At 40.4% G+C, this 19,059-nt stretch overlaps 1 protein-coding gene across 2 annotated transcripts in view; it reads left to right on the forward strand.

The window, feature by feature from the left end:
- Cntnap5 (contactin associated protein family member 5) overlaps window positions 1-19,059 on the forward strand; it is a 919,042-nt gene that overhangs the window by 388,586 nt on the left and 511,397 nt on the right. For both annotated transcript variants that reach the window (XM_040737777.1, XM_040737776.1), the window contains exon 5: window positions 12,548-12,751. In XM_040737777.1, the coding sequence (XP_040593711.1) occupies window positions 12,548-12,751 (204 nt within the window). The remainder of the gene's footprint in view (window positions 1-12,547; window positions 12,752-19,059) is intronic.

Consider the following 19,059-nt stretch of genomic DNA (forward strand, 5'->3'; position numbering starts at 1 on the left):
TGGACTGTCAGTGAGCTCTGGGTTCAAGTGGGAGACTGTCTCAATAAATAAGATGGGGGCAATGAGGGAAGTTGCCAGACATTAACCTATAGGCTTCATGTGTACATAATTGCACATACATATGTGACCTCCCAGTCTCTACACACATCCATGTGTCCTGCATGCTTGCATGCACACATAAGCCAAGAAACAAAAAGTAAATCAAACCAAATATAAAAATCAGTTATAAGCCAAGAATATATGAGATAGACATATGGGTGACTAAAATATTACCACATCTCAACCAGCAAATGCTCTACACAAGGGACAGATGATGTGTGGTGTATGAATTCATGAGACAGCAGTCCTTTGTAAATAACACACAGAGTGTCACAATCCTCATGATCCACTGCCATAAGACCTCTGAATTTCCTTGATTTCTGGCCAACTCGCAATCTACAAAGTGCTCCCTTCATAACTGTCTCTCCTTCAGGCACTCCACCTGGCCCCAATCAAATTATTTGTTTTGGGGCATGTAAACATGGCTATTATTGTGGATATTCTCAGACTCCAAAAAGTACCTATAGCCAAGGAACCACAAATCCACCCTAAAAGATTTCTAAGCATGAGTGCTTTTGCTCAGCCTCTCTCATAAAAAGCCACTGCTCTGAAAGACCTTGGCCTTTGTATTTAGGAAGCAAACCAGAAGACTAAGAACTAGGCATTTCATATTAATTTATAAGGAAAAGAAACCTATCCCTCAATGTCTTACTTAATTTTCTTAAAAATTAGTGTGTGTGTGTGTGTGTGTGTGTGTGTGTGTGTGTGTGTACATGCAAGTATGATGTGCATTTTGGGATGTGCACATACTGTGGTGCACACATAGAGGTCAGAGAACAACTTTGCTTAGTCTGTCTCTTCTATTTTCTTCTGTGTTAAAGGGATTGAACTTGACTGTTAGGCTTGCATAGCGAGTGTTTTACTTTCTGGATCATCTTCCTTGACCTCCTCTTTCGTTTGATTTGTTCTCTTTCTTTCTTCTTCTTTTCTTTTCCTTTGTGTTATCTTTTCCTTTTGTTTTTTTTATTGAAAATAGATTTCTTCTTTCATACAATAGATCCCAACCACAGCTTCCCCTCCCTCTACCCCTCACAGTTCCCTCCACCTCCATTCTCCCCAGATTTACTCCCACTCTGTCTCCCTTTAGAATAGAGCAGGTCTCCAAGAGAGAACAACTGAGCATAATAGAAAAAAAATCAAGAAGACATAGAAAAAGCCCTCACATCAAGCTGAGCAAACCAACTGAACTGAGAAGTTTCTGGAAAACAAGCATACCAGTCAAAGACACACCAGGTTCACAGCCAGGAGTCTTGCTAAAGGAGCAAGCTAATGGACATATCATATATTCAGAGGATGTGGTCCAGACCGTGAAGGTCCTTTACTTACTATTTTAGTCCCTGTGAGCCCATTTGAGCCCTGTTTAGTTGATTCAGTGGGCTATGTTCTCTTGCTGTCCTTTGTCCCCTCTGAATCCTACATTCTTTTCACCCCAAGCACTGAGGGGGGGGACCTGATGGAGAGCCCAATTTAGACTCTCTCCATAATATTTGTCTGTGGGTATCTACAACCTTTCCAATCTGCTGCCAGAGGCAGCCTCTGTGACAGTTAGTGGACAAGGCACCAAATTATGTATAACAGAATATTAGGAATCTTTTCATTGATTGTTTTCTTTTAGCCAAGTAAATGTTTGTTTCTACCCTAGCTCTCTGGGCTATCTAGTCTCTAGTTCCTGGATATCTATGCTGATTATGGCATGAGCTTCCTCTCATCAAGTGGGCCTCAAGTCAGATCAGACATCCATTGGCCCACAAGTTCTGTGCCACAATTGGACCAGCACATCTTCTAGGCAGGATAGATTGTGTAGGTCATTGGTTTTGTTGCTGGATTGGTGTCCATGATTTTCTTTAGATAGCCTGTTGAGTACCAGGCACCAAAGTGACTAGAACATAGTAGTGAAAGCTCCAGGCAGGCACCAGCTGAAATTCTCTCTGTTCAATGAGGTATGTGGATATTGTTCTCAACAATGGAACATTGCTGTCTATTTGCTGAGAGCAACACTCTGTCCTAGCATCAGCCTGTATTGCTCAGGGATTTATATGGGAACGCCTTAGTCAACACCTCAAGTTCTGCCATTGGGAACGTTGCTTAGCTATAAAACATGGTCAATTAAGACACGATATCCCCCATTACTAAGAGTACTAGCAAGTTTCAGAAAATCTCTACTGTACTAGGTTTTCACACCACCCCCAAAGTATCCCCAAATTCCAGAATATCACTCCCTCCATCATATCTTCCCTCTTTACCTAATCCCTTCTACTCCTGTCCCCACCTGTCCAAGTCCACTCACAAAAAATATTTTATTTTCCCTTCCCTGGGAGATCCATTCATCCCCTCTCACGCCCTCTACTTTATCTAGCCTCTCTGGATTCTATTGGTTATCATTTTTTAATGGCTAATATACACTTAATCTTTTGCCCACTTTGAATTTTGCAATGTAGGCTTTCATCAATTGGCACAAGTTTTTTACACTATATGCAACCCTTAAAACTCTCCCATGATTTAATAAGACAAAACTTGTCTTCGGTGTCAAACAACTCATTATCTTGTATGTGTTTTTCAGCAGGTACATGAAGTTCTGAGTCTTTAATTTCCCATTTTCCAAAGAAAGTAAAGTCTAGATCATGCAGGACTGTAAAGCCCACTAAGCAGAGTGAAATATGTGCTACTGACTACCATTTTTTAATCCCCAAGAGATAGTTTGTTTAAGCCAGAGCACAAATCTCCATAAGCCAATGCAAAGTTGTGATTGAATGTGGAAGTCATATTTAGCTCTGTCTAATACTATTCTGGTGTTCTTAACAATCAGTAAGTGTGGTGCTAGGGAGATGGTTAGCAGGTGAAAGTGTTTGCTATGCAAGCCTGATGACATGAGTTTGAACACATGTAAAAAGCAAAATGTAGAAATATGCATTTGTAAATGCCAACAATCCTACAGAAAAATTGGGAACACTTCCTGCAAACTCATAAGCCAGATAGCTTGGAGTGTGTATCTTAGATACAGAAACTATAAAAGAGACCCTGTCTCAAAAAAGGTGGAAGGAGAGAATTGACTCATGAATATTGTTTTCTGACATACATATACACATAGCAGCACACAAACTTATATGGACAGACACACAGACACTCATTCTCTCTCTCTCTCTCTCTCTGTCTCTGTCTCTCTGTCTCTCTCTCTCTCTTTCACTCACACAAACACACACACACACAATTTGCAAACCATACTCACACAGCAATAACTACTGAAAATAGGTGCTTATTTCTAACCTGGATGCGTCATATAGCATGCTGTGTTTTTCTTTCATTATCTTATTTTTAAAAGAATCTGTCAAGATATTTATACAAGTAAAGATTTTAATGTGCACAACTGGATCTGATCTGCAATCTAAAGTCCAAACAAGGCAATCAGAACAGCGATACAATAATATTCAATGATGAAAATCTAATGTGTGCTGAATCTCTTTTTGTTTATCAACAACTGTAAAAATTATGAGCCATTATTGCACTTTTAATCTGCTTATCCAAGTGGTATTGGGGATGCTAAGTATCTCCCTAGTGTCTGGAGAAGGGATTAAGTATTCAGGGACTGCACTTAATCCTTCTTCAAAACTTCTCTTGAACTTCTGCTTCTCCATCTGTGAAATGGCTGTAACAACCCATGTGCAACATAATTAATATTGCAAATGTCCAGGGTGTTTGCCTGAGTCATTTTGTAAGAGCAAAATGTTTCTGTTGATAAATGGTGGGGGTGGTAGGAGAAAGGCTTACACCATCCTAGTCATCCTACGAGTTTGAATCTGTGTTCAATGAAGGGAACATCTTATTGCTGTGAGAGTCAGCAAATATAAGGGACACTACAGGCACTATAGGTCAAGTGGCAAACATAAGCCTCTAGAGCAGTGGTTCTCAATCTTCCCAATACTGGACCCTTTAATACAGTTTCTCATGCTATGCTGACCTCCAGCCATAAAATTATTTTGTTGTAACTTTATAACTGTAATTAGCTACTATTACAAATTATATTATATATTTTTGGAGACAGAGAATTACCAAAGGGGTCATGACAAGTTGGCAACCACTCTTCTATTCAGAGGTAGCATTTTCAGTGTGAATGGACACCTAGCACTTAAGGGTGGGCAGCTAATATGATAAGTCAGCAAATAATCATATCACCATGACCCACATGAGTCACAAGTTGTTGTATGACTTGTCCTAAGGAGATGCAACTATATATTCATTCCAGACAGGACTTTGAAAACAGTTCAAAAACAGACTGTACCAAAGCCCAGTTTGAAAAACCCATGAGTTTATTAGGATTACTTATAGAGCATGAGTGAGGAACTAATTACAGGGTTGAGGATGACTCATCACAATTTTGTTTTTGCATCACTAGAAATGACATAGGTGACAAATCACCAAAGCTGTATCCTGGGAGATCCTTGAACAATTAGAAAGCTGCTGGACAGATCAGAAAATCTCTTCTTCCCTAAGCCACTATTGCTTATAAACCTTGAATCGAACTTTATGAATCTTACAAGTTTCAGGAACTTCCTGAGACTTAAGAGTCTTTTACATCTTCAGTCTGACACTTCTTATAGGATGAAAAATAGTATCTGACTTCTTATGTGTTTAATGCAGTAAACTCTTCTGAGTCCTGTTTGTACATTCTGGAGTTCTTTCATTCTTCCCACTTTCTCTACTGTGGTGTGCCCTGAACCATGGGAGTTGGGGACCAGGTTGACACAGATGTCCCAACCACAGCTAAATACTCGTATTACTTACTCTCAGAATTTTGAAAAGTTATGATGGTTTCCACACTCCAAACTCTCTAAGAATTCATTCACACCTGTCTTTATATCATCTTTGTTTCTCACACACAATCTTTTCCACTGGAAATCTCCTTTGGATTAATAATTAGAACAGATGATAGTGAATTTTGTTTTAATATGTACCTGTCTATAATTCTATAATTCTCACAGTGACTTTGTAGGCTAGGCTTCCATATGCCTCACCAAATAAACAATAGAAGTATAACTTGTGAAAGTCAGCAGCTGCCTGGAGCCCCCAGGCAATAAGCGGCAGAACCAGAAGCAAACATTTATATAGGTTTATTTCTCATCCACAAGATGCTCAGATTTCTTTAGGTTAGTGATACTCAACTTTCCTAATACTGTGACCCTTTAATATATTTCTTCATGTTATGGTGCCCCCCAAACATCACCTTATTTCATTGCTACATTGTAACAATACTTTTTCTATTATTATAAATTATAATGTAAATATCTGTTGTACTGGATATCTGATATGCAATCCCCAAAGGGTTTTAGACCCACAAGTTGGGAACCACTGCTTTAAGTGTTGTGAACATCATGCAGATTTGTTTCCTTAGAGATAATGCATGTCTTTGGCATTTCGTCTCATCAATTAGCCCTTTAGACTATCCAGAAACTTCAGGAAGGAGAATGTGGATCATCACAGCTGTAACAAATAGTACTGAAGGGAACACCATGAAATTATTGGAGAAAGGAAAGTTCTAGAATGTAGAACCTAATTGAAGAACTCATGGTGTCAAAGGATTGTATTGTAATAGCCAATGATACTGAAATATGAGAGCATGAAATGAAGTGAGAAATGGAAAACAATAGCCAAAAATTAAATTGTCTGTGTGTGTGTGTGCTAAACATGTGGTTTTTAAAAAAGGGCATCACTGTGTTTGAATCTGCAAAGAAATAAAGTCTATGTTTAGTGTTAGTATTCAGGCTTCTGTACTGGCCTGTCCTTGGGGTTCTGACAGGATGGATATGCTCTCAGCTGCAGCCACTAAGAGCATCACCTGTGCACATTCAGTATGTTGCCCCCCCTCCCACTGTTCCTGTACCCAGAGGTCAGTCTTCCCCCCTACCCTTTCCCTTTTTTTTATGAATCCTTTCCCTTAATAAAAGACATTCCTCTTGAACTCAGTGTTGCATGGTGTCTTTCTCTTGCTGTACTTTTTAAAATTACAACAGTTAGCATGTGTTTAACCTACTCTAGTACACAGGCAGCCCTCATTCAGTAGTCTTCTCTGGCTTCCAAAAAGCCAAACCACACTTGTCCAGTGTCAGACTCTACTAAGATTGTGTAATTCCCAAGTTTCCAGTGTAGGATTGTGGCAAGAGATCAGGTGCTGGACACTGCAGCATCAAGATTAACATATGAATGAAGCCAGTTGGCAGGGGGGATTGGAGTCTCTTCCTCACCAGGCGGTCGTATAGCTAGAGTATTCATATGCTGCACAAAGGTATGACACACGGGTGCTGTGTAATTATCCTATAAAGTGTTTCATGTGGCTCCTGGCCCAGGGCTTTTTAACACATGCTTTTTCCCTCTGCTTACTAGCCAACTCTCTCCCCAGGGAGTGCTTTCCCTTTCTTAACAAACTGTTTCTACTTATAACCACCCTGGTGCAATCCTTTGTCCTGGAGCACAAAAGCTTGGAATCAGGAACTCAGATATGCACCTTTAATACCATGATGTGGGAGCGGCTTAACACAGTGTTAGGCAATAACACTTTAATGCAATGATGTTCTCCAAATTGTGGTGAGGTAGAGGTGAAACACTGTATTTTCTCATGCAGGTGGAACTAATAAATGTTGAGTTTCAGTTACTGCTTAAGTATGACCACAGCCTGCAGGAAGTAAGCACGCTAGAAAGCAGAGTTCTTGCTGTGCATAGCCTGGTTTGATCCCTGAGCATCATGTGTTCTTCATTCTCTTACCTGTCCCTGTGACTCTGGGTCCTTCTCTCCTCAAGTGTACTATTCAGGACCAGCATACTGATGCTCCCTTGTGCATCTGCATCTTCCTTTCCTTGCTGAATCTGGTTGGTCTCCCTATGTGTATATTCACCTTTTCAAACACTGATGGGTGCTATGTGCTTGTTTTGTGCATTACTGGGCAGTAAGGCGACCGTGTCAGAATGAAAGCAATCAGAAGAGAGCAGGATCCATCATATGCATACCTGAACAGGTGGTACATTTCATCAGCACTGGAGAAAGTGGGAATGAGCTCAGTGGGGCTCAACCAGTCACACACTGGACAATAAACCATGACACCAGGATAAAACAGCAGCATTTTGTAAAGGAGTAGGGCCATGTAACAGAGTTTCATTTCACGAACTCATCGCCCTTCTACTTAAGCCAGTCATAATTGCTATTCTATTTCCTGGTGATTTAAAACAAGTAGTGTGTTGTTAAGATGGTATAGATTTTTAATGTGTTATCAAGTGACTTGTGTGAGCACAATTGATTATTAGATTATCCATTTGTTTATTTCCTTATTTATTCATTCTCTGATAATTTCATGTATATCTACATTGTGTGATGATCACAACTGCATCCTCCAAGTATTCTCTTCCAACTTGTCTGGACTCTTTCCATGCTTTGTTCATACTAGCGTGTGTTGTGTGTTCCTGCTCACATGGGTGTGCATATGTGTAGAGGTGGATATCAGGTATCTTTCTCACTTTCTGAACACTTTGTTTATTTAATATTTTTAGTTTACTTCTCACTATGAGTATACGGTAAATGGAGTGTTTGTTTGGTTTAAATAATAAAAACCTGGAGTCAGATATAGAGAAAAATGCTGAGAGATCAGATAGAAGAAGCAAGCCACAACCACACCTTAAATCACCTTAGCATCTCTGCAGACAAGAGAGTTTCTGTTTCTCCCTGCTTATATCCTCCCTCTGCCCAGCCATCTCACTTCCTGACTGTGCTCAGCCATCTCACTTCCTGTTTCCATCCAGGCATACCACTTACTGTCCATATGTATAGACCTCCAGACCTCTAGGGTTAGCAAGTGGCAAGCTCCATTCTCTGATCTTCAAACAAGCTCTATTTGTACAATCAAAATATCACCACAGTATATTTTTGGGAAAGGTTTATGTACACATGTGAGAATAGGTTTCCCATTGAATATGGGACTTGCCTATTTGGCTAGACTTGCTAGACAATGAGCCCCAGGGATTTGCCTGTCTTTGTCTCTGTAGTTCTGGGATTGAGATACTCCTACTTGTTTTAAAAGGAATGCTAGGGATCTGAACTCAGTCAGGTCCTCATTCACACACAGCAAACATTTTGCTCATTGAGTCATCTTCTCAGTCCTAAAGGATCTTTTTCTAAAGGCTATTTTATGTGTTTCTAATATATATGTCTTACATGTGAAATTAAGTCTTAAGTAGATAAATTTGCGAAGGTGCTCCAGTTGGCTAACTATAGTTCTCATGCTCTGTCTAGCCATGATGCTCATTGTGCAAGATAGGACAACAGTGTCAAGAGCCCCACTTGTTTAGCTAGAGGTTCAGTGTGCACAGTATGCATAAATGTAGTGCTAACGTACACAAACTATTGTAAAGACCTCCCTGAATCTTGTCTGTTTTTTTTTACATATGGAGTCATGACCTGTATATATCAAGAGTTAGATCCTGGATATGTACAAATAAATTATGGAATTTTACTTTCAAGGTAATTCACAGGTTTTATATCAACATCTTAGTTATTAAGGGTAATCCTATATCCTTTAACAGGAAAATAATCATTATCAATATGAATAATCAATCTGAGAATTTTAGTTAATTGATAAAACCAGAAAAATTGAGTCTTTGTGGCTGGATTTCAAATAAAAATAATTCTATCCTGTCCACACAGCCCTTCACCTCTTATTCACCCTGCTAAGATGGTATATCATGAATCCTTTCCAAGCTATAATTAAGTAGCCTTACATTTTTTGTATTATAGAAGTATTAACATTTTACAGTATATTTTTTGTAATAAAAATAGTGAAAGGATATAAAAGTAACCTACAATAATTCTTCCAAGGGGTTGTGGAGATTGCCCAGTGGTAAAGTGCCTGCCACACAAGCATGGCAACATGAATTCAGCACACATGTGACATGCTTGGCTCAGTGTCACACTTCAGTAACCTCAGGTTTGAGATAGAGGCAAGAGGGTCCCTGGAGCTCACTGGCCATCCAGTCCGCTTAAGTGCTGGGAACCAAGCTCAGTGAAAGATGGGAGTTAGGGAGGCAGTTCAGTTAGTAGAAAGTGTATTTAATATGCACAAGGTGTGGAATTGATCTCACTGCTGTATGAAACCAGCTACATAATACACTCTTTTGATGCTATCACTCAGAAAATGGAGGCATGAGGATGAGAAGATCAGTGTCTTCCTTGGCAGTGTTGTGGATTCAATAACAACCTGGGCTCCATGAATCTCTTTCTCAACAATAACAACAACAAAAATGAGGTGGAAGGTGATTAAAGAAGACATAGTTTCAACCCAAGATGTCCACATGCATACACAAACCCATGCACATACAAACACATATATATATATATGAATCTCTCTCTCTCTCTCTCTTTCTCTCTCTCTCTCACACACACACACACACACACATACAGTCAAATCATTTTTCCACTGAATATTTTCACAGATTTCTCAGTTTGGATATACACATATATACACATCTACTACCTACTACATAAATTTGTTTAGATCATGACTTCTTGACTTTCTCTTTCTGGCTTTCATATTTATAGAATTGTGTGACAAAATGCTAAATGAAATGAAGCTAGCTTATAATGCCAAATACTACGTGTTATTGTGCATGGGATTTGGCCAAGCTGATCTTAAGAAAGTTGAATGTAAAGAACCAAGATTTAAAGGCTTCCCATAAAAGCCCAATTTGACAAATAAATAAATTGATTATTCATACTTACAGAGCATTGGTGAGGGATTAACTAGAGGAGCTTCCAGTAAGAGGGCAACAGCAGCTTCACCCTCGTGTAGATGACAATCACCTTCCCTAAACTTCCACTCCCTACATACTCAAATTTCTGGGAAGGGCAGAAAGGAATAATGGCTTGACTTCCAGATGAGGGTCAGGTGATCCTCCTCTCCCTTCTATCATTAGGCAGTGCCAGTAGCTCCATTCATATGATCATAGACCCAACTAATTCTCTATTGCATTGGTTAGTTATTTGCCAAGGCTATGAGACTGAGCTAATGTCTACATTGAAATCATACTGGGGTCAATATGTTGTGTGCAGAGTAAACAGGCCACACTCATCAACAAAGTCGTCTCCTCTACTTCAGCAACAAGATATACTGATTCTGAGTTGACATTAGTATATGTATGTAATTGTTGAGAGATTTCATGTTATAATATGCAGTTCTTTAAGTTTGTCTCAACTAAAGAACTATCTCAGATAAGAATAAATTCTAAACATAATAATAGTGACAGAATGTTTTACATAAAATCCTAAAACAGAAACCCAGAGCAAGGCACATATACCATAATACCCCTATGTTCAAATTACCATTCTCCATACACTATTCTTCTTGACTATACCCCAGGGAATCTTCAGAATTCTCAGCAAAGAGTTCTGGAAAAGACTGAATTACTCAACCAGAGTTGTCATAATAAAGGATGTCTCTTTTTCAACTCCAGCCTGGAGCTTGGGATGAAGAGATCAAGTGACTCTAGATGTCAGAATCAAATTAGCAAAAGGTAAATCATGAGAAGTTGTTAAAAACTGGGCACTGGTCCAAAATCCTAATGTAAATGCCTGTGGCACTGTCACCCTGTCTCCTTAAACACAGGCTAGCCCATCACAGTAGATCGGCCTGCAACTTTATCCCAGTCACATAAACATATCAGGTCACAGGTCCCTCAAACTCTCATTGTGGCAGAGGATTTAATAAGCAATCTGTCTGCCACCTACAAAGTTTATAAAATATTAGATCTTCCATTTGATCTAAGGATGAGTACCAGAAACCTCAGAGAGATTTCTTTTTCTTCCTTCCTTCTTTCCTTCTTTCCTTCCTTCCTTTCTTTTTTATTTTAGAAACAATCTTGTTTCACATATTAATCCCAGTTCCCTCTCCCTCCCATCCTCCCATGACCCCTCCACCTGCCTACTCCCCCAACCCACCCCCACTGACTCCCCAAGTATAAGGAAGCTTTCCACTGGAGGATCATCAAAGTCTCTCACATTCTTTGGGGGAGGGCCTAGGCCCTCTTTCTTGTATCTGGGCTGCAATAGTATCCCTCCTTAGGTAATGGGCTCCCAAAGTTCATTTGTGCAGTAGGGATAAACACTGACTCCACTGTTAGAGGTCCCATAGACTTCCCAGGCCTCCTAGCTGGCACCCACATTAGAGGGCTTGGTTCAGTCCAATGCTAGTTCCCCAGCTTTACAACTAGGGTATCTGTGCCCTCACTAGGTCAGGTCAACCGTTTCTGTGGGTTTCTCCAGCACAGCCTTGGCTCCTTTGCTCATCCCTCCTCCTTCTCTACAACTGGATTCCAGGAGTATGGCCAGTGTTTAGCTGTGGGTGCCTGCTTCCGCTTCAATCAGCTACTGGATGAAGGCTCTAGGAATATTCTAGGGGAAGGACATCAAAGGCAGTCCCTCCACTACTGCCTAGATTCTTAGCTGGGGTCATACCTGTGAATCACTGAACATTTCCCTAGTGCCAGACCTCGTTCTAAACCTATATTGGCTCCCTCTATCAAGGTATCTCCTTTTTTGCTCTCTTCTAGCCTTCCCCTGTCTCAGTGTTCCTGATCCCTCATGTTCTCTTCCCCACTCCTCTTCTCCCCTTCTCTTCTTCCTATCTTGCTCCTCTCCCCACCCATGATCCCAATTTGCTCAGGGTTTCTTGTCCCTTTCCCCTTCTTTGGAGAACCATGTGTTTTACTCTTCGGATCCTCCTTGTTTCCTAGTTTATCTGCTGGTGTGGATTGTTAGCTGGTAGTCCTTTGCTCTATGTATAATATCCATATATGGGTGAGTAATAAAAAAATCATAGAAGAAAAAATTTCCTAACCTAAGAGAGATTTATTCATGAGAGCACTCAATGTTCCTCTCTGAGAAGGTTCCTTTCCTCTGGCCTTTCTCAGCATCCTTTGCATAACAGCTATGCATTTCTCTCACTCGCCCTATCTCCTTATTCTTTCTGTTAACGAAGCACCTCTCAAGGCATTAAAGCAAGCCCCTCTGCCCTCTAAGGCCCCATCATAGCTATATTCCATGTATTGTATTATTTCTGTCAAATTCTATCCTTACCATCTGGAGGCCCAATCATGACCTTGAGGCCCTCTTACTCAATGCACCTCATTGGAGGGAGTTATGTGTCAGCTCCCTTCCAGGCCCTGTTGCTGTTCATATCTTGCTTTGTTCAATGATCGTTAACAGGAGTTTCTCCTTTAGTATGGTGTGGCTACACTGCCTACAAATGTTTGAGTCCTTATATTCTACTTAGGTGGTTCTGCTCCATATGCCTCCCTGTAAGAGGGATCTTCAAGAGTTCAAGGCCATTCCTGTGAACCAAGTAGCACTAATGATGAGAAGCAAGAATATCATGAGGAAACACACTGACATTTATTTTTCTCTTCTCTCTACTTGCAGAATCAGATGTTGCTGACTTTGATGGCAGGAGCTCCCTTTTGTACAGGTTCAATCAGAAGATGATGAGTACCCTCAAGGATGTTATCTCTCTGAAGTTCAAGAGCATGCAAGGAGATGGGGTTCTGTTCCATGGAGAAGGACAACGTGGAGACTATATCACCCTGGAGCTCCAGAAGGGCAGGCTAGCCCTGTACCTGAACCTGGGTAGGGTCAGAATCATGCATATGTACTAATGACTGTTGAGGCCAGAGGTGATGCTCAGGTGTCTTCCTCTGTTACCCTCACCTTTTTTTTTATGGCAGTCTCTCACAGAACTCATAGCTCACTGATTTTGGTGTGTGTATGTGTGTGTGTGTGTGTGTGTGTTGTGTGCACATGAATATACACGTGTGCATTTTTATGCACATACATGTGGAGGACAAAACAAGGCAATTGATATCTCCCTGTTTCTGGCCCATTGCTTTGACACAAGATCTTTTACTGTTACAAAAGCTTGTGTTTGGAGTTAGCCTGGGTGGCCAGTAAGTCATTAAGATCCACTATTTCTGTCATTGGGGGAGGCACTCACAGACATACACAAATTTTTTGTTTATTATTATTATTATTATTATTATTATTTCTTTGGTATATAGGTGTTATGGGTTCAAGTTCAATTCTGCAGGTACTCATATTCACTAATGTTTGCAAAAGGTCACTATAAAAAGTATGGGAGCATTTCCTAGCTCATTAAATGGAGTCACCAGACCACTATCTAAGTGATTTATTTCCTTTGTCTTTAGGATTAGAACAGCACTTATTTTCAAAAATTTCATCTTCATGTGGGTAGAGCAGTACTTATTTTCATTTCTTTTTTGCCAGAGGTATCATATTGTGAAAAAAGACAATATTTCTAAGTAAGGCAAGCTACAATGTGACTTTTAAATATCTGTTAATGTTCATACTTAACCTGAATTTTGTCAGAAGTCAAACTCTTAAGTAACTTAAAAAAGTTTAAACGTGTACCCATTATAATGAGCTTCTCATATTTGAGCTGACTAGGCACGTTTAAAAAAAATCTGTCAAGAGAAACATGCAACCATTTTGTTCATCGTAGTGGGATGTAAAAAGTGTGAGTGGAAAAACTAAGTCACTAGGCTTTCCTTTGTTAAGATGGCCTGGCCCTGGAAGGATAAGCCTGGGACTTGAAAGGCTGCTGATGTAGAAAAGGGCTCCTTTCAGCCTCCCTACAGTAGGATGCCACTCACCTTTATGAGTGAGCTACTCCTTGGGCTTGCCTCACTGCCGGCATGTCTACATCCACTATACCCAACTTCTCACTACAGGAAAAAGGGGAGGAGTTCCTTTATGACTTCTTATGGAAGAATGGAAGGACTAGTCAGGCCACAGAACGCTGGTGCTGAATTCCTTAGGGCACAGAAGAAAACTAAAGGAGCCCTTATCTAGAAAAACCTCATAGAAAAAGAAATATGCTGGAGGGTGAAGAAAGTGACTTTGTAAATTCATGGCATTCATTTATTTGTGTGTGATTGTGGTTTGCCATGTCACAAGTGTAAAGGTCAGAGGACAACTAGGAGTTGGGCCTTGCTGTTTTCCTGGGGGTCCAGCTATGTCATCAGGTTCAATGGCACATGCCTTTAACCTGCTGAGCAATCTTTCTAGGTCCTAAACAGGCTGCTTTGTCTGAGATTCCCTTCCTGTATCCCAGCTAATATTTACTAATATAAAGATAGGAAACATACCGTTATTAATATTTACTATCTAATAGTTAAGAAGGATAAATGTAATTCAACACTGGGACCAAGCTCAAGGTACACTGGCAACATCAGAGAAAGCTATATTTTAGTCATCAGGAGAATGTGAGAATCTCCACCATGTAGCCTCACTCCCAACAGTAAACAATGTAGGTCTTTATTCTTGTCCTTTTTCAGTGGCAAATCCAAGCATCCTCCTTGCATTCATGGTGAATATAAGACAGAGAAGAAGAAAGAAACTACAGATTTCTAAGACTATTTCATAAAATTGATGCCTAACACAGAAGATCAAATATAAACCTAGGGCTGGGGAGATAACTCTGTTGTTAACTTTCTTGTCATACAAGCATAAGGACCTAGTTCAACCTCCAGAACCCACTTAAAAAAACAAACTTGGCAGTGCGTGCTTATAACGCTTGTAATCCCAGTACTTGGGAGGCAGAGACACGTGGGTTCCTGGTGCTCACCTGTCACCTACCTAACTTATTCGGTGAGTTCTAATCCAGTGGGAAACCTTGCTTCTAACAAACAGACAAAAACTCCAAAACAGTAAGGAGGAGAGTAATTCATGAACAATGCTAGGGATACACACACACACACACACACCACTGACTCTAGGCTCCAGAAGTCTGTAGGTGCTGCTGTGGACTTCATGGGTATTTGTATTTAATGCACATGTATACTCAAAAGACACACACACACACACACACACACACACACACACACACACACACACACACACCTATAACTCTGGGTCCAGAAGGATAGAAGACTGTGGATGCTGTTGTGAACTCCATGGGCACCTGCACTCAACCACAAATATATACTCACAGATACAGACACACAAATGCTAAAATGTAAATCTTTAAGTAGCAGGCAAAAACAATTTTTCCCTTAAAGACAACCTGGGTTCAATTTCCAGGACCCACATGGCAGCTCAAAAGCCTTAATCTATAATTCCAGTTCTAAGGCACTCAGGGCCCTCTCCTAGCCCCTACATGCACAAACATGATGCGCCATCCTATGTGAGCCAAATATTCATGTATATAAAATTTAAAAACTAAACAATAAATCTTTTAAAAGTGCAAACATCACTTCCCCATATTCATTACAAGAAGGCTAAGGTGGCACTTATGTCATCTTAAAACTAAATAGAAAAAAGAGTTCCATTTAATGAGAAACAAATTTCTTTGTTTCTGGCCCCAAAATAAGCTTCTCGCTTCTCCCTCATTGTTTCATTTGTATTCTTCTCAGCTGTTCATGAGGATTTTTATCTTGTCTTAATAAATTGAAAAGCTGTTAAAATGGGGTAATTGAACATCAAATGCAACTGAGATAAAACTGGAAACAGGTGTGCCAAGATAAAGGCCGTGATAGTGTGCTAAGAATTGTGCTTTCTGTGGTTTCCATAACAACAATCTGGGTTTCTAGGGGAAGTTTCATTAGATGATCGTTGTTGTCTCTTCATCAGTACAATTCTATGCTACTAATACTCAAATAGTTTTTTTCTGCATTTATATTATCAGGCCAATTCTTACTCACTTTAAAGTATGATATGTTAGTTTTAGTTAAAAATAACTAAAGAAGGAATGGATGGAATTCATTCATATCTTCCTCTTCTTGAATCAGTGAAGAAGTGTTCTTGTGTGCTGGTGAGATGGTTCAGTGGTCAAAGATGCTCACTGCCAAGGCTGACAGCCTGGATTCAAACCCTGGTTCCAGGAGACAGGAGGAGAGAACCAGCTCCCACAACTTTTTCTCTGGTTGACTCATGAACACCATTGTGTGCTCACACTGTCCCCATGAATCAGTAAGCATGTGTAATAAAAACTGAGCCTGTGAATGTGGACATAACTCAGCTGTAGATGATATTATGAGTCTGATGGCTGGGAATCCAGCATGGGACTGATCAAGACCCCCTGAATGTGGTTGTCAGTGAGGAGTCCTAGGTAATCTATTGAGCCTTGGGTAGTAGATCAGTATTTATCCTGGGTATACAAATGTACTTTGGGTACCTATCCAACAATGTGAGGTGCTCTCTTACCCTGAACTCTTAGGGGAGGGTCTAGGGCCTGCCCTGGATGAAATGACAGACTATGGACATCCCCATGGAGGGCCCCACCCTCCCTGGGAAAATGAAGGGATATTGGAGGGGTTGGTGGGAGGCCACGGGAGGAGGGGAGGGAAAGGGAGAGGGACCTGGAATTGACATGTAAAGCAACCTTGTTTCTAATTTAAACTTAAATTTAAAAATAAAATATATAAAAAAGGAGAGTCTGGACAATGTGTTCAAGACACTGAATTCATCCTGTAGTTACCAAGATAGTGCACTAGTGGGTTTTAGAAAACTCCAACTGCCTGCCTTCCAATATAATGCAAGAAGTGGGTTTCTAAATTCAAAATGAGTAAATGGTGAAACACATTTGGAGATTTCCTCTATGATGGCAAAGCAGGGATGGGCTGTTAAAGAGAAGAGAAATAATTGTGCTTCTTTTTCTATTTTTCATATGTTATCATGTGTGAATCTGGGGTTTTTATTTTTTTATCTGTGTGGGAACACATACACATGGGTACATGTGCACCTGTGTGTTCCTGCATGTGGATACCCACAATTGATGTTGAAAATCATCCTGGATTTTTTCTTCCTCATTATTTATCAAGGGAGGAACTCTCAGTCAAATGCAGAGCTCAGTGAAATGTGTAGTCTTGTGAGACAGTTTACACAGGAATCCTCAGTCTCCTCCTTCATGGCTGTAATTATAGTGTGCCAATACAGCCACCATGCATTTGCCACGGATTCTAGAGGTCTGAATCCTGATCCTTGAGCCTGCAAAAGAAGTACTTAGACTGCTGAGTCATCTCCCCAGCCCCAAAATAATGAATTTTCAACAGTAAAATATCTTCAGTGTTAAAGTAAATGAAACAGAAAAAGCAATATACAAAAAGTCAAAGAACAGAAAGATACCCTCAAATTTTTTATTACACAAAATGGACTAAATGCAAAATGTTGGAAAAACAAATGGGTAAAGGTCAGAGAATATGGCTCACAAAAATGAAATAAAAATGAAGAGATTTTTCAGCTTTATTCTATATCTAAGAGAAATAGACATTAATTGCTTAGGGAGATGGTACAGTGGATAAAGTGTGTGTGACAAAACTCTGAGAATCTGAGTTTGGCTGGGCGGTGGTGGTGCATGCCTTTAATCCCAGCACTCGGGAGGCAGAGGCAGGCAGATCTCTGTGAGTTCGAGGCCGGGCTGGATCCACAGCCTCCAAAACAATACAGAGAAACCCTGTCTCATAAAACCAAAAAAAAAAAAAGAAAGAAAGAAAAAGAGAATCTTAATTTGGATCCCCAGCATCCACATAAAGCCAGACTACATATAACCTCAGTTCTCTCTTTGTGTGTGTGTGAGGGGGGTGTTTTGAGGCAGGATTTATCTGTCAGCTTTGGAACCTGTCCTCGAAGTCACTCTGTAGGCCAGGATGGCCTGACATTCACAAAGATCTGCCTTCCTCTGCCTCCCTAGTGCTGGGGTTAAAGGCGTGCACCACCACTGCCCAGCTCCCCCCCAGCTCTTTTACTATAGGATGGGAGACAGAGATAAGAGATCTCCAGAAGCTCAGAGGCTGGTTAGTCAGGGATGGACATTCAGGGGCAAACAAGAGACCCTGGCTACAAGAAGGTGGAAGGGAAAGTATGACATTCAAGACTATCCCTGAACTCCAAAGGCGTATCATAGCACACACACACACACACACACACACACACACACACACACACACACACAGAGAGAGAGAGAGAGAGAGAGAGAGAGAGAGGTGTTAAAATTACTCAGAAATATGATTCTTACCTATGAGACGCTTACAAATTATAGCAGGTGTTACAGTTGGCCTAACTTTTAGAGGAGCTAAATTGGCCGTAATTGCCAGATTTTATATGACTGCTAATCTAACCTTTCTTCGGTGTTAATCTGAATGCAGCAACCTCACCCTGTCCTGTAGGGTGAAGCCAGCTCTATCAGCTAGCTCTCTTCTGCTAAGGGTCCCTTCCATTGTCCCTGTCACCTCTCAGCCTAGTCACCAGCTTCTCCAAACACTACCTCTTCCTGTGTATGTTGCCTTTGGTCTGTGTTTATGTAGTCATCTGTCCTAACTACTATTACTAGAATACACCCACATTGGAACTCTCAGAAGAGAGAGCTCCACCTCCCTCCATATATTTTGTGTGTATGACCATGACCAGTAGTGCTATATTACAATGTCCTTGGAGGAAGGACAAGAAGAGAGGGGGTATTTATTAATACATTAGCATAATCTGACAGTGGTGAGAATTCAAGGCTTATAGAATAAATGAATAGTAAATCACCAAAACAGCATCACAAATTAATTCACCAGCTCTCCTTTGCTAGTGTGCTAAGTGGGGCATCCACATTCCAACTTCAGGAGAAAGTCAGTCATCATTATTCAGTGAGACAAACAGTACCATTAGGCCACACCAGGTAGGAGTATGCAGCCCATAGTGAGATTAGCTGCCTCTAACCCCTGAATGTCACATAATCAAGAAAGAAGAGATACACTTAGCTATCATAATCTAGGAGTTTGAGTGAAATACACACGTGATAGAAGAAGGAAAGCAGCTCTATAGACATGAACTCATGCAATTGTTCTCTCACATGCCCCCCAACACATATGAAATTTATATAGATTTAAAAAATTATGCATATGTAATGATAGCTCACCCTTAATGTTGAGAAAATT

The sequence above is a fragment of the Mesocricetus auratus genome, unplaced genomic scaffold (genome assembly GCF_017639785.1).
Source record: "Mesocricetus auratus isolate SY011 unplaced genomic scaffold, BCM_Maur_2.0 Super-Scaffold_100676, whole genome shotgun sequence".
In the NCBI taxonomy this organism is placed as follows: Eukaryota; Metazoa; Chordata; class Mammalia; order Rodentia; family Cricetidae; genus Mesocricetus; species Mesocricetus auratus.